Genomic DNA, 14,520 nt, shown 5'->3' with positions numbered 1-14,520 from the left:
TCAGCAAGTGCAAAGACCCTGACACAGGAGTGTGTGACCGAGGGGAAAGGTAGTTAGAAATGAGACTAGAGAGAAAGCCAAAAGCGACATCGGTTGGACTGAAGTCTTTGCTAAGTACTATGGATTTTACTCTAAGTGTGTTGGGAAGACTTTGGAGGGTTCTGAAGAGTGGAATAACGTGATTAGATTTCGTTTTTAAAGGTTTAGTCTGGCTGCTGTGTGGAGCATAAACTGTAGGGCACTGAGTGGAAAGAAGACGGTTACTTAGAAGTCAGTTGGCATCATCCAGGAAGACATGGCGTTGGCTTGGATAGTCGGATGAAGGCAGAGATGGTGAGAAGTGATTTATTCAGGACTTATTGTGAGGATAGATCTGGTAGGTTTTGCTGATGAATCAGAAGTGATGTGAAAGAACGAAAGTAAGTCAAGGAAGATCCCAAGAGTTTTGGCTTGAAAATCTGGGTGAATCATGGTACCATTTTCCAGGCTGAGAAAGGAACAGGTCTGCGAGCAGGGAGAATCAAAACATATGGTACATATACATTTGAAATGCCCATTCAGTATCCACATGGAGAGTTCTACCGCAGATATGTAGCTGAAGTCAGAGGTTAGGAGTGGAGAATTTGAAGTCATGTGTGTAGAAGAAATGTAAAGCCCCTGGCCTGGGTGAGTGCACTTCCTCTGACATCTAGAGCTGGGAACGATATGGGAGATTCTCTAGGCTGCATACCTGGAGATGGAAAGGCTGGCCTGGAGGAGGGGCATATTTTCCACTCTACCAATTATTGCCAAAATATTCAAAAAGGTGGTTGTTTGTGCCAATTTAGGCTCCTCCCTGAAGTTTATAATGCCTTTTGCACCACATTCTCACCCACACTTAAGAATGGCAGAATTCTTTTTTTTTTTTTAAGATTTTATTTATTTATTTGACAGAGATAGAGACAGCCAGTGAGAGAGGGAACACAAGCAGGGGGAGTGGGAGAGGAAGAAGCAGGCTCATAGCAGAAGAGCCTGATGTGGGGCTCGATCCCACAATGCCGGGATCATGCCCTGAGCCAAAGGTAGACGCTTAACCACTGTGCCACCCAGGCGCCCCAAGAATGTCAGACTTCTAAAATTTCTGTCATTTGTGAAATGGTGAAGCTATGATTTTTAGATGTGTCAATGTAATTTCATAGACTTTAGGACCTGGAAGGACTTTGGAAATAATGAGAGTCACACCTCTATCATAACATTCATTGTACTGCCGAGGAACTGCTGAGTCTCATCCCTCAACAGAGCACGACTGCCTTACTTGCTTTTGAATCCCCAACATCTGGCACAGTGCTTGGCACCCAGTCAGCCCTCTATAAACTTGAAGAAATGAAAGTAGGGGAGCTAAATACTAGTTGACTGTATGGGCTCCACCAGGTTCCAAGCAGGGAAACTGAGGCCCAGGAATAGAGTCCCTTGCTCAAGGTCACACAGTGACAGGAGAGCAACAAGAATCAAATCAAATACTATAAAGCAGTCTATTATCTACCAAGCCACCCCTCCCTTCACTTTAATCCCATACAACGTAGAATAAATAATTATACTCTGAGTGTTTGTAGAAAGGTAAATAAAGAGGCACTCTTGCTGAAAGGAGGTATTTGGGGCCCTAGCAGGAAGTATAAGTGTACATCTACTGACTTGGAAAAATATCAGGGGTGGGTCATTATGGTGTGGTGGGCCAGCATGCATATACACAGGTTCTATGTGGGTCCAGAGATTATATAAACTTTCAGCCACTTTCACTGAGATACAAAGAAAGAAGAACTCAGAAACTGGAGGCCGTAATACCCAGGGGCACCTGGGAGAGACAGAACTTGAACCTGAATCTCCCTTCAACTTTCCACTGGGACACAAGGCCGAGGCTGTAACTCGTGTATCTCTTGTCTCAGGGCTTCCTGTCCAATTACGGTAGTATCACCTCTCCCATCCTTTGCGGGTGCCTCCCACTGCTACGAGACCAATCTTCACTTTCCTCTCCATGTCTTTTCTTTGTCAAATATTGGCATGGATAGCACACTCTTTCCAATGTTTCACTGAAAGAGGCAAATGTTCAGAAACCCCAATAATTTGTGAAATTGATTCCTGACCATTTAATTTCCTATCAGTTGCATTTGTATTCCATAACAGAGGTCTAATGATGGAAAGGCTCATCAAATCATGTATTAAAATTTACTTGGCTTGGCAAAACAAAAGGGAGGAAAAGAAGGTATAAACTTTTATAAGATGTGAAATTCCTTCCAAGATTGCAAACAGAGACTGTATGGGCATTTCTGCAGTTTGAGTATTAGGCAATACTAAAGATCGAATATAAGAGAGTACAATGGGGAAAATATCACTACCATGTGTTTAATAATATAATAAATTTACATTATACCTCAGGCAGCATGGGCAAATTCTGATGTAAGGTAAAATTTATACTAACTTAGGGGAAAAAAAAAATCAGTCCATTAAAAATCCTTGGCTCTAGGGAGCTCCAAAACATTTAAAGATGTCTTTAACTAAAAATTCAAGAATGTTTAAAGCTGTATATAGTCTTGCCTTTTCTTTAATAAAGAAAATGATCTTTTTTTTCACTTTTATTACCTTTTTTCTTCAAATCTTCATCAGGCTCATACATCTCGATGATCTGCATTGCCCTTTTAGCATCATAAAATGGGAATAAAATTTCATTCAGTCGAGGGTCTCGCTGATGCTATGATGAGAAAATAACCCCATTTAGGTTGACATTTCTCACCCTTGGGGCATTACACATCACTAAAGTACATAATTTCTAAAATAAGATATATTTAGAATATCACATTTATAGTTACAAAGATAGGATTTCACTGTCCTGTCTTTCTCCCTGAAATATACTTCAAAAAAAGTCCAACTTTGGGAATGCTTTGTTGGTTTCCCTCACTGAACTAGAAAGAGAACACAGAGTATATATTTTTTTTCCTTCAAAAGCGAAAGGATACATAAAATGGTGTGCATGTCAACTGTACTGTCTTCTCGTTCCCATACCACAGGTGAGAGATTTGGCATAAATATCTATAAAAAGTGAGGCCAAAAATCTTTGGGGGAAAAAAAGAAAAATAAAAGCAAAAACAAAACAAAACAAAAAAACCCCAAATTACTGAAATAGTTAATATGCTAACTTAAGCGCCAAAAAAGAAAAACAATAGTAACATCAACAACAACAAAAAATCCCTAAGGTTAAAACAGGCAAACGTCATTTCATTTTCATCGTTTTTTTTGTTTTTTGTTTTTTGTTTTTTTTTACATAAAGAAAAGATTTCTTGGGCAGTTTGTGAACTTCATTTTCTTGAGTAAATATTTATCAAATCAAATCAGTTATAATAATGATGACAATCAGCACAAGGAGATATATATATATTATTGACAATATGAAAATTTGTATTTGAGTATCAGTAGTTCAGAAAGGCTTTTTCACTATGAACTAGAACTGGGTTTGCCCTGAGGAAGTTCTCCGGGCAAGGGGAGTCCATGACTGATTAAGGCACTTAGGAAGCTGGTGATGCCATTCTTTTCAAATCAGCACGTGGATGCTCATGGGACTATGGGAGGCACCAGGAACAACGCCATTTCTGCAGTTCCGTCATCTGAACTCCACAACAGTGGCGAAAAAAGTCCAACATACTGACTCAGCTACAATCATTTTGTATATGTGTATGTTGTGTGTGTCTGTATTTGTGTGTCTATATCTGGAAGCAGCGGGTCCATGAGACTTCCTTAATGTTCACCATGAATTGGACCCTGGTCATTCAGCAAATCTATAACTTCTATGGAAATAATGGCAGATAAGCAGATGTGAGCAAAACCTGGTCAACGGGTAGAACCTTGGCGACATTTCTTTACCCAAATATATGCACAGACGTTGAAAAAGAGTATTGAGAAGTTGTTTGAGAAACAATTGTTAAAGGTTCATATGGATTTCCCTTCCCCATTTGTTTTGAAATGAAAGTTGGAAAAGTGGGGTAACACAGAATGAATGCCTTTGGCCAACGCAACACGCGCGATGTAATTTCCTCAAGCGCTTGTGGCTTTGCCTATTCTGGTCCTCCCATCTCTTCGCCCAGGTAAGAGTGTTAACTCATAAGGAATTGGTATCTTTTGGTCAGTTTATCCCAATGAAGCATGCTTCTGTTGTAATCTAAGAAATTACAGCTCACAACAGCTCACGTCCATGCATGTGCTAGAGCAGAAACTGTTATATTAACAACAGGCCTTGAAACCATAAAAAACAAAACTCATGGGTATGCAGAGAGAAACTGAGGTGGACCGTGGAATGCCAGGCACGTGAAGGCATGCTACGACCTTAGTTATGAAATGGATGGGCAGCATGCAACTCTAGAGGTCGCCATTCAAGGGCATGGCGAGCACCGCCCCTCTGGTGAGAATGCATCGTTTTAAAAACAAACATAAACAAACGAACAGAAAACTCTTTATAGGCACATTTCTTCTCCCGTCTCTGTAAAATACTATCACGGAAGAAGATGGACATGGAAGGAAAAGGTCCTTTTTAGACCCCATTGCAGTTATTTTCACAGTTGGCCACTCTATTTCACTTCCTTATTAAAAGTAGGGTTTTTTTTTATTATTATTTTTATTTAAAGAGAAGCTCATTGGTAAGAATTCTGGACTCATGGAGATGATGGGGCAAATCCATATGAATTAAAAAAGTGAGACAAAGAAGAGATTAAGCTGCAGGGGAGAGAAAAGATTAAATTAGGTAAAGGAGCAGGAACCCAGAAGCTCCTAGGTGCTCTTTATATGCATATATATGCATGTGAGCCCCACATGACTTATAATGTCATCTGCTGACGGCAGCAGTGGCATCTCCCACACCTGGGAATTAAAATGCAGATTCTCAGGCCCCACCAAAGACCTACCAGATCTTATTCTCTGGGGTGGAACCCATGAATCTGCATTTTGACAGACTTTTCAGGTGATTCTGATATGTTCAAGTTTAAGGAACACTGCTCTAACATGTAAAACTATGCATTTTAACATATTTGCATATCGGTAGCATAAAAAACAAACAAACCCAAACACCTAAGTCCTGAGAGGATAGAATGATAAATGTTTGAGATGTCCTCCTAATTAAAGCCTATTAAAATTTAGTCCCAGGGCACGATATTCACTAGAATATCATGCCTATCAGAAGCAAAAGCCAAGAAACCAAGCCCTAAAATGGATGTATTATAATCCCCTAATTGTACATTTAAATATAGCAAATAAGCATTAAAGCAGACAGTATGAAACTGCATTTGTCTTTGCATCACTCCACCAGATAACATAACCTTTGCTTCACTAAAACTTTCACGTTTCAAAAAAGAAGCATGGTGCACTCTGGATAATCTGAAGGCAAGGAAGCAGATAATAAGATTTGCATTAGAGTCATGAAACTATAATTTTTATATGAAACAACAAAGAGGAAAAAGATCACTTCCAGGTGATCTCAGAGTAATAAGTTTGCTGAAGAATCCCACATGGGTGTAAACACAGTGGGGCAAATGTGTCACAATTCTGAAGGATACCCGGTTTTCCGTGGGGATTTGGGGAAGCAATGTACCTACAACATTCACCTCTGGACATCCAGAGCTTTGTAAAGTGAGATCTAAACAGCTTCTGAAAATAGGTCACAGAACTGTGCCCACGTGCATGAGGAGACAGTGGTTGTTACACCATTATTATGTCCTTACTCTTATTGAGAAAAGGTGTCAACTGACTTTAACTCAAGAAGCATTGGGACAGATGTTGACAAAAAAATATTCAGACGAGATATTAAGAAGACAAAGGAATAATTTGCAAGAGTATGCTTACCCATAACACTAAATACTTCCTCTTTCTGTGTCTATGTATTAAAGAATAAAGACATTATAAATGGAAAGCTATCACAGACCCTTTCCTATATAACTGCAAGATAAAATAAATACATAAATAAATGGGTCTATCCCTGATGTGATCATATAATGTGGGTGAGGCAGGGGGGGAGATCACTAGCATCAAGAAAATAAAGCGAATTCTGGATTATTGTGGTCATCTAAGACCTTTTTCCTCTTTTTCTCATCTTGATCTCTCTCTCCAGCCCTCCATGCATCTCCTGATTCTGTAGGCATTCCCCCTCGTTATCATCTTTGTAAGAGAATGAAGGTAAAACTGAAATCAATTTAGCTTCTCATTGGAAATACAGAAAGAGAGGTGAAATTAACTGAAGCCCAGGAACATGAATTAGCCCGACCACAGATAGAGAACTGAGTTGGAAGCAGTATCTAACCACATGGCGAGTATTTACCAGCTCTCCCAGACTCTGGTTTACTATTTCCATAAAACAGGAAGAAGAAAAGTTTCTCTTGGTCCACTGATGGGACAAAGAGGCATAGCTGTGGCAAAATTTTAGATCTGAGTGGTGGATTTCCTGACTAAATCCATCATAGACAGTAACAGAAGGTATATATGATGCTCTCACATTCTTCCCATCCACACTAAGCATTCGAAGGAGGAATTCAAGTAATCCACTAGGACACTGCTTCACAAACTTTAATGTGCAGACCAATCACCTAGAGATGTTGTTAAATGCAGATTCCAAGTCAGTAGGTCTGGGGTGGGACCCAAGATTCTGCATTTCTAACAAGCTCCCATAGGATGCTGCTGCTGCTGGCCCCTGGATCACACTTGAAGGAGATACTGAGAAGCACATTAGAAGCAGGTCTAAAGCTACTACTGAAAAGCTTAAGTACTGATGACACGGATAGGGAGGAGATGGTACAAACCCCTACATGGTGACCAAGATAGTAAATGGCCAGTGGTCTCTCCTCTCATTCCAGCTTCCTGGAGATAGACATGAGTACACTGAACATAAAATTTCATCTAGAGAGTGCAAGGATTTATAAACTGGGAAGTGGTGGGAGGCAGCATCACCTTTTTCTCTATTACTTATTCTAATTGGTTAATGCTGGTATATATGTGTCTATTGATTTTTGCTTTGTCAATAATTTCTCTGGTTATTTTGCTGAACTCTTATTCAAAGAGTTTTTCAGTTGAGAGTTTTTGATAGGGCACTCAATCATCATCAAACGATGAGTGGGGCCTTGTCCTTTTGTATTCATTTATTTTTCCTGTCTTATTGCATGATCTGGGGCTTCTAACACAATGTTGAATTTTGGCTTGTTGACACTATGTAGCTACGACATTTTGAAAACGTTTAGATCTAAGCTTTTGGAACCAGAGACTCTTACACTGCAATGCCTGCTTCCTTCTCGAGTGAATGCTATCTCCTTTCATTATGGGTTTTGAAGGTGTTCTGCCTAAAGGGTGCTTCTGATTTTAGAGAGAGGAGAAGAGCCAATGTAGGACTCAAAAGAGAGGGTACAAGGAGCTGGCAGAATGTTTTCTAAGTTTGACAAACTTCTTCAAGGATACATTCAGATTGCTATCTAGTCTTTCCAATTCAGTTTGCTAGGATAGAAAAGGATGAGATTCGGGCACTTTGATTAAAAATAAAGGCTGTACACTTTCCTGGACCATCTTAGTGTCTCTATGATCTAAAGAAATCAAGAATCACACTGATTCCATGTGTCCCACCCCAAAAAGTGCTTTCTTATCACGAATGAGAAGCCAAGCAGAAGAAAATATAAAAACAAATGAGTGCTACTGGCCACTATGATAGTGATATAGAAAAGCTTATCAAATAGTAAGTATTTGAGGAAAGAATTTGGATGGCAGAGCCGGAAAGCATCGGTGATCATATCTTTTAAAAATTAAATGTTATGTCTTAGACTTATAAAAATGACAAGTGAAGACTGGATAAGCTTACAAAAACAATCTATTAAGAGGAAAAGCATGAGATAAGAGCCCATGAACACCATACCCATCCTCAAGACTTCAGAATTCTTTCTTTCTTTTCACAGTGACACATATAGGAAGGTTCCTGTAGTGTTTAATAGATGCCTTCATCTCAGAGTGCACAAGAGACCTTGTTTCTAGGAAGTAGCAAACTGATGATATAGATTTTCTCCATGCCTCCCAAAGGTCTTCCCTCTTTAGCAAAAAGCAAGACTTCCCTCTCCGTCTCATCAAAACTTAAGATGATCAGTGACCCAAAGTGCATGAAGAAGCTGAAGGAAATAAAACAGTAAATCTTAAAAATAAAGCAGAAGAGGGGGAAGGAGTTAAAGGAAATAAAGCAAGGCAACTTAACTTCTGAGTGACAGTGGTACAGGAATGTGGATAATATCTGGGTAAAGATTATAAACACAGTATTCGCATGACCAAAAACTAGTGGGGTGGAAAAACTTGAAATGTTTTCAAGTAAAATAAATATTGTATTGTACTGAAAGGCTTCTTGAGAGTGGAGGCATTTGTGCTGATAAACGGAGAAGCTAGTCTTCCAGCCACTAGGGCTTTTAGGCTCTGGTTATCATAGCTTTGTCGGGGGCAACCCTACCAACTGGGAGCCACTGAGTCCTACCAGGGCAAGAAGAGAGAAGCCCTTTGGCAAAGACGTTATTTGTCTCTACAAACTGGCAAATCACAGTCTGCCTGTTGCCTGTTCTTTGGGGCAATACCGGCATGACACTCTCTCTTCAAATGTTCTCTCTTTATATGGCATAATGGTTAAATTATATTAAAAATTGTTTTGAAACAAAAATATATTGTCCATTCCCTTAATGTGCTAGAAAAAAAGGGACATTTTCCATTTTGGATTAGCAAAAGCTTTAATGGGTCTCACTGAACAGAACATTCTTTTGTACGTGTAAAGAAAAAAAAAAGTTTAATTTTAGTTGTAACAAAAGTTGCAACCTTTACGTGTTCCAAAATATTTTTCTCTTGTGCTTAAGCAAATGCTGTCAACCAGTGTTGGTTGTTGAGTGAATCATATTCTAAAATGAGCCCTAAGCTTGTTACAAAAATAAAATGTAAAAATTTGACCTGCAATCTAATTGGCCTAATATGTACTCTATTTTCACCCAGGAACTCCACTGTTGTGCTCGTTGTCAAAATATTCTCTTGGAACCTACATATCGTTCTTACATGCAATCCATTAAGAGACAAAAATAAAGCTTTCCAGTCCATGCAAAGGTATGAGAAAAAGTTAGCTATGACGAATCCAACTAGGTGTGGTAATTTCAATCCATTCTCTATTTAATGAGATCAGTAGGAGAAAAAAAAAGTACCTTCAATATCATCTTGCAAAAACACAGACACGTTTAATTAAATGAATATATTATAAAACTCACACGCACACACAGAACCAGAGCTATACATCACAGCAAGAAAACCAACAAAAAAAAGCAGTGTGCAAAGCCAACGTGTAGGAAGTGCATGAACACACAGGAGGAGCAGCTGATTTTTGCACCTGGTAAAGAAAGCCATATGGAAAGATCAGCAGGTCAGAAGCAAAGCAAATAGGGCATATGATGCGGGCATGCAATGGGGACGCTGGCGGAGGCAAGCCACTGCACACAGACTTTATGGAGTTAATGTATGAAAAAGCTTACTTCATTTAGAAAGCTCACTAATTGGTCTACCGTTAAATAATCAGTTTTGTCTCCATTGCTGAAAAGAAATTTATTAGAAAAAGTAAGTTTTTGTATATGACGCTACAGTAGGTACGATTTACATGTTGACATTTGTTGATGATAATTCTAAACTTATCTTCTAACCCTGAAGTAGTGGTGTATTCTTAAAATGGCCAGAGACTGTTTGTAAGAACAATAACAACAAAAAACAACAACCCAACAACAAGAGAAAGAAAACACCCCCACTAGCTCACAGAAAATGTCTGCAATTCTTTTCCATATTATCGAAAGCCGTTATTTTAAAAACAACATGTAAGTCATCCATTTGAAATAAGTAGAATGAATGAACTTTTCAACAACATAATAACATTCCAAATCAAATCTAGTTAGTTCACATAATGGGTTAATACCTAAAGGAGCAGGTTAAAATTGTAGGTCGTTAGTAAAGCCAATGCAAGGGGAGGGGAAAAAAAATCGTTCCAGGTGCTGCCATTAATTTTTGTAAAAGTTTCTCAAAAACTCCGAGCGAACTTTTACAGTGATAAACTAAGGGGTAAACGTAACCCTAGCTACATAATCCTAGAGATTCTCAACATACTATATTAAAACATTACCACAAAAAATGTTTTAAAAATCTAAAGGGACAAGAATGTGACATTTCTCCTAAGGAGAACTTACATTTTTTTAAAAAGATCCTCTATATCTGTCCGAGGACAAATCTTTTGTGTCAGTTCATAGAACTTTTCGTAAGTAAATGCTGCAGGCTCAATTTCATCATTCTGTAAAGAACAAGAGAGTGCCGTAACTCATGCAACATCTTTCTCCTTGGAGGGAAAAGAATCTACAGGATCACAAAACAAAGCAATGACCACCAGGGATCCCAGGGCCTCTATCTCTGATTCTTACTGAGAGAAGCCAGAAGGCCAATCCCAGCTGTGGCCCGGCCGTCCCACCAGCACACGGGCTGTGTAAGTGGGTGTTTCTGGTTACTCTGGGCAGCTAGGACTTGTGTGTTCAAACACTGAGTACAGCTGGGCTCACTCTGGGAAACACCCCATAAAACAAATATAAAGAAACATTTCCTCTTTCTCTCCTTGACAGAGGAAAGCAAGTGCCTGCCTAAAGGATGCTGAATAAATCAAACCTAGTGTTTACTTACGCTTATCTTGTGAATTTTCACAAGACCGCATGAAGGGGCTCAGGACAACCGTATAAAATTTTACTTCTCATACTGAAGTTAATATTTCAAATGGGATTTGTTAAAGTACTAACAGGCTTAAATCTTTCTTGCAGTCAATAAATTAATTCCAATTATTCTATTCAAAAGGCCAGGAACACAGATGGTTTGTGTAGGGAGGGGTGCTTTATAAAATACCCCACAGCCATCTAGAAGAACTGGATTTATTAGTCAATTATTCAGGCTGACATGGTGCTTGTTCAAGGCAATGTAGACGGGCTCCTCTAATAAGCTTTCCAGGGGCACCTGGGTGGGCGCAGTCTGTGGGGCATCCGACTCTTGACTTCGGCTCGGATCATGATCCCAGGGTCTTGGGATCGAGCCCGGAGTCTGGCTCTGTGCTGGGCATGGAGCCTGCTTGAGATTCTCTCTCCCTCTGCATGCCACAGCACCCCCGCACCCCCAACTCTTTCTCTCAAAAAATAAAATAAAATAAGCTTTCCACAAGCTGTGTAAAAGACCAGGCTGGCTGTCATTTCCTTTTCTTAATAAAGTTGATAAAAACATTTTGAAGTAGACTATTTAAATTTGAAAACATTTAGTTTAAAATGCCCAGAAAACAAAAGGCAGGCAGGCAGGCAGAAGGGAAAGTTACCTGTACTCTATGTGATTGAAACCAGTTTTGAATCTAAATGACATCAGTGGAACATAAATAAACTGGCTTATTACACACGAGAACATAAGTAGACAAAATCATTTTACAAACAAATGATTAAATGAATAAATACCTTTCCACTGGGAAGACCTAACTCTTTGAGTGCTTGAAAGATCACCTTTTCTGTTTTCCCCGATGCAAAGGTTCTAGTAATACTAAGGAAGAAAAGAAAGGAAAAAAAAAGTCAAGTTATTGTTAATTCTGTTTTCTCTGAGGCAAAAATCCAAGCAATACTCAGGATTGTAGGATGGCAGGGGAGAAGCGGAAGGAAAATACACTTAGCTTTCATTTTTAGGTGTGTTTCACTTCCCTAACTAGCTCCTGAAGTATCCCTCTGGTTACACTCACGAGGAGACTTGATTCTCAGATGGGTGTCCCCCTCGGTGCTTGTGAACACAAGAAGCCCTGGAGATACATACTGTGGGACCAAAACGATGATAATTTTTGATCCTACGAAATAACTGTCTCAGGAACAAGGAATGTGGCAGATGGGGCAGGTCTAGAATAAAACCTCATGTTGACACCATCTACATTTCTTGGGGGAAATAAAAGAGGCTCCTCAGAATTCAGCCTCTGCACGGGATGGCCCTCACACCTCGCTTTCATACTTACTACAGCTGAGATGCACTATCAGATGTATTTTTAATTTTTTTAAAGATTTTATTTATTTAAGGGGGGAGCACAAGTTGGTGGGGGGCAGAAGCAGAGAGAGAAGGAGACTCTGTGCTGAGCGGGGAACCCACCACAAGGCTTGATCCCAGGACCCTGAGCCGAAGTCAGGTGCTTAACCAACTGAGACACCCAGGTGCCCTTACTTTTTTATTTTTTTTGAGCTAAGTAAGCACCCTCGAGCTACTCTGAACTGCCAGCTGTCTCAAGGATTAGGAAGCTTACCGAGCAAGGGATAGGTGTGGTGGGGAGGGGAAGTAGGCGAACATGGTTCAGTGTTTCCACAGAGCTTGGTACTACCCGGATACATGGTATTTCTGAATAATGGTGCTGCCCGTCATCGCGAATGGTGTGCCTCGAGGCTAGTAAAATGTCTAACACCTTCATGAGCCTATTTCCCGCTTCTGGTAAATACAATGGCAACACTCGGAATGACCTATCGGAGAGGAGCTGGGGCCCTAGAATTCCTGTGTGGCTCTGAGCCATGCCTTCGGCAACCAAAGGAGCCTTCATGCTGTGACCCGAGGCCCAGCGAAGAGGTCACCATAATAACTGAAACTCTAATTTCTAAAGTCCAGCCTCGACGTGAGGACGGCACTGTTCCATCTGGAAAGCTTGGCTTTGGAATGCCTCCTCTGTGAGCGCAAGGGGCTTCGTAACAGCGCCGCCCCACGCCCAGCGCTGCCCTGCACTCGGCCGTTGGCGCGAAGGGGAGGCCAGCTCCGAATGCAAGCACCAATAGCCAAGTCTTCTTGATGAGCGGGAGAGAGCACCTCTCCCACCGCCCAGTACAACTTCCCAAAAGACACCGGGGAGAACCAACTTTAGGTAAAGGAATTGTTATGTGTTCATTCAAAGCTTTATTGTTCCGTACTTGGTCCAAGAATACTTCTCGAAGTTCATTTTTAAGAGCGCTTGGCACAGCTGCAGTCAACCCTACGGAGGCCCACGGACTCTCTCGAACACGTCTGCAGACACGGTAGAGTGCACGTGTTTGACAACAAGTGAATTGGTTTCTAGTGCAGACGGGGTTATGCCCACATTTTCCCCCTTCCCAGAGTTCGTGGAATTTGTATACACTACATTGGGTTGAGAAGCAGTGTAGCTCCCCTTTATAAAATAGAGAGAGGTAGCTATTGAGTGTTCTCTCTCTCTCTCTCTCTTCTTATTATGTGTTAATGTGAGAGCTACAGGCTCCAACATCCCTACATCTGGGATGCCTGCAGAAGGGAACTGCTTGCCTCGCACTCTCAGGGGTATCTCGGTGAACTTGGCTGTGGTTAGGTTTGGATAGGCATGAACAATGAGATGAGAACTGACCAACGTGGTCATGAACGTAGCAGGTTCAGGGCCTGAGACTTTCTGGTGAAACAGAACCTGGGTGTGGGGTGGAAGGAGGGAAGAGGAGGGAGAAAGGGAAGAGTGTATAGGAATTAGAATTTTTTGGCTAGAGCTTGCTGAAGTGCCAAGAAATAAACAGGAAGTAGAACAAGAATGTCTCACGGGAAGAGGAGGTCCAAGCATTTGCACTTGGGATGGGGGTGGGGGGCAGATAAAGAGACTGAGAGAGAAAGAAAAGAAATAGGGTGTCCGGCACCAGGAGAGAGGAAAATCCACGTAGGAATATATTAGTGAGGGCAAAGGCAGAGCCCAACAACATGACTGTGCAAAAACTAGAGGCAAGGGGTGGCATTACGGCCTAGAGGACCTTGTTCTCTGGCCCCTCTTTCCTGAGGGGACTTGGGCTGGGCAATGCCACCACCAACTTGCCCACTTCATTCTAAAAGAGACCAAACCCAGGATGGAAAATAGGAGCAAGGAAGTTGAATAGGAGTAAGGCCATTCCCCTGGTCTACCTAATAAAGTGCCTTTACGGCCTTAGCTCCAGAGAGCTATCCGAGAGCTTGGGCCTTAAAATGGATTCCCTCAGGGGCGCCTGGGTGGCTCAGTCGTTAAGCGTCTCCCTTCGGCTCAGGTCATGATCCCAGGGTCCTGGGATCAAGCCCCACATCAGGCTCCCTGCTCAGCAGGAAGCCTGCTTCTCCCTCTCCCACTCCCCCTGCTTGTGTTCCCTCTCTCGCTGTCTCTCTCTCTGTCAAAATGGATTCCCTCACGGGGGTTGTGGTGTGAAGGTGAATTCTTTGAGTTTCCAGTTACATTAGAGGCCCAGAAGAATGCGCCTTAATGCAGTCCTGAGAAAAACACATTTATTCAAGCCTGGGGATGTTTTAGATGCTGTCCTAGGCATTTTGAAGGAGAGTATTTATCAAGGACTGTGATCGATTCAGCTCCTTATATTACAGTCCCATGACCACAGAGTACAAGTTACTGCTTCATGGCTAACAGGTACTCAATGACTTTTTGTTCAATCAAAAGAAACCACCTTCCCCTAAAGAAATGCA

At 41.1% G+C, this 14,520-nt stretch overlaps 1 protein-coding gene across 1 annotated transcript in view; it reads right to left on the bottom strand.

The window, feature by feature from the left end:
• Positions 1-14,520, bottom strand: part of PLCB4 (phospholipase C beta 4) — a 384,913-nt gene that overhangs the window by 83,400 nt on the left and 286,993 nt on the right. Inside the window, exons 9-12 of the mRNA XM_034641608.1 lie at positions 11,523-11,604; positions 10,236-10,336; positions 9,537-9,594; positions 2,617-2,725 (exon numbers count right to left, since the gene is read on the bottom strand). Of these exons, the coding sequence (XP_034497499.1) occupies positions 2,617-2,725; positions 9,537-9,594; positions 10,236-10,336; positions 11,523-11,604 (350 nt within the window). The remainder of the gene's footprint in view (positions 1-2,616; positions 2,726-9,536; positions 9,595-10,235; positions 10,337-11,522; positions 11,605-14,520) is intronic.

Source organism: Ailuropoda melanoleuca, chromosome 13 (genome assembly GCF_002007445.2).
Source record: "Ailuropoda melanoleuca isolate Jingjing chromosome 13, ASM200744v2, whole genome shotgun sequence".
Classification (NCBI taxonomy): Eukaryota; Metazoa; Chordata; class Mammalia; order Carnivora; family Ursidae; genus Ailuropoda; species Ailuropoda melanoleuca.
The sequence above is the reverse complement of the archived record's forward strand: the minus strand, read 5'-3'. Positions and strand labels throughout refer to the sequence as shown.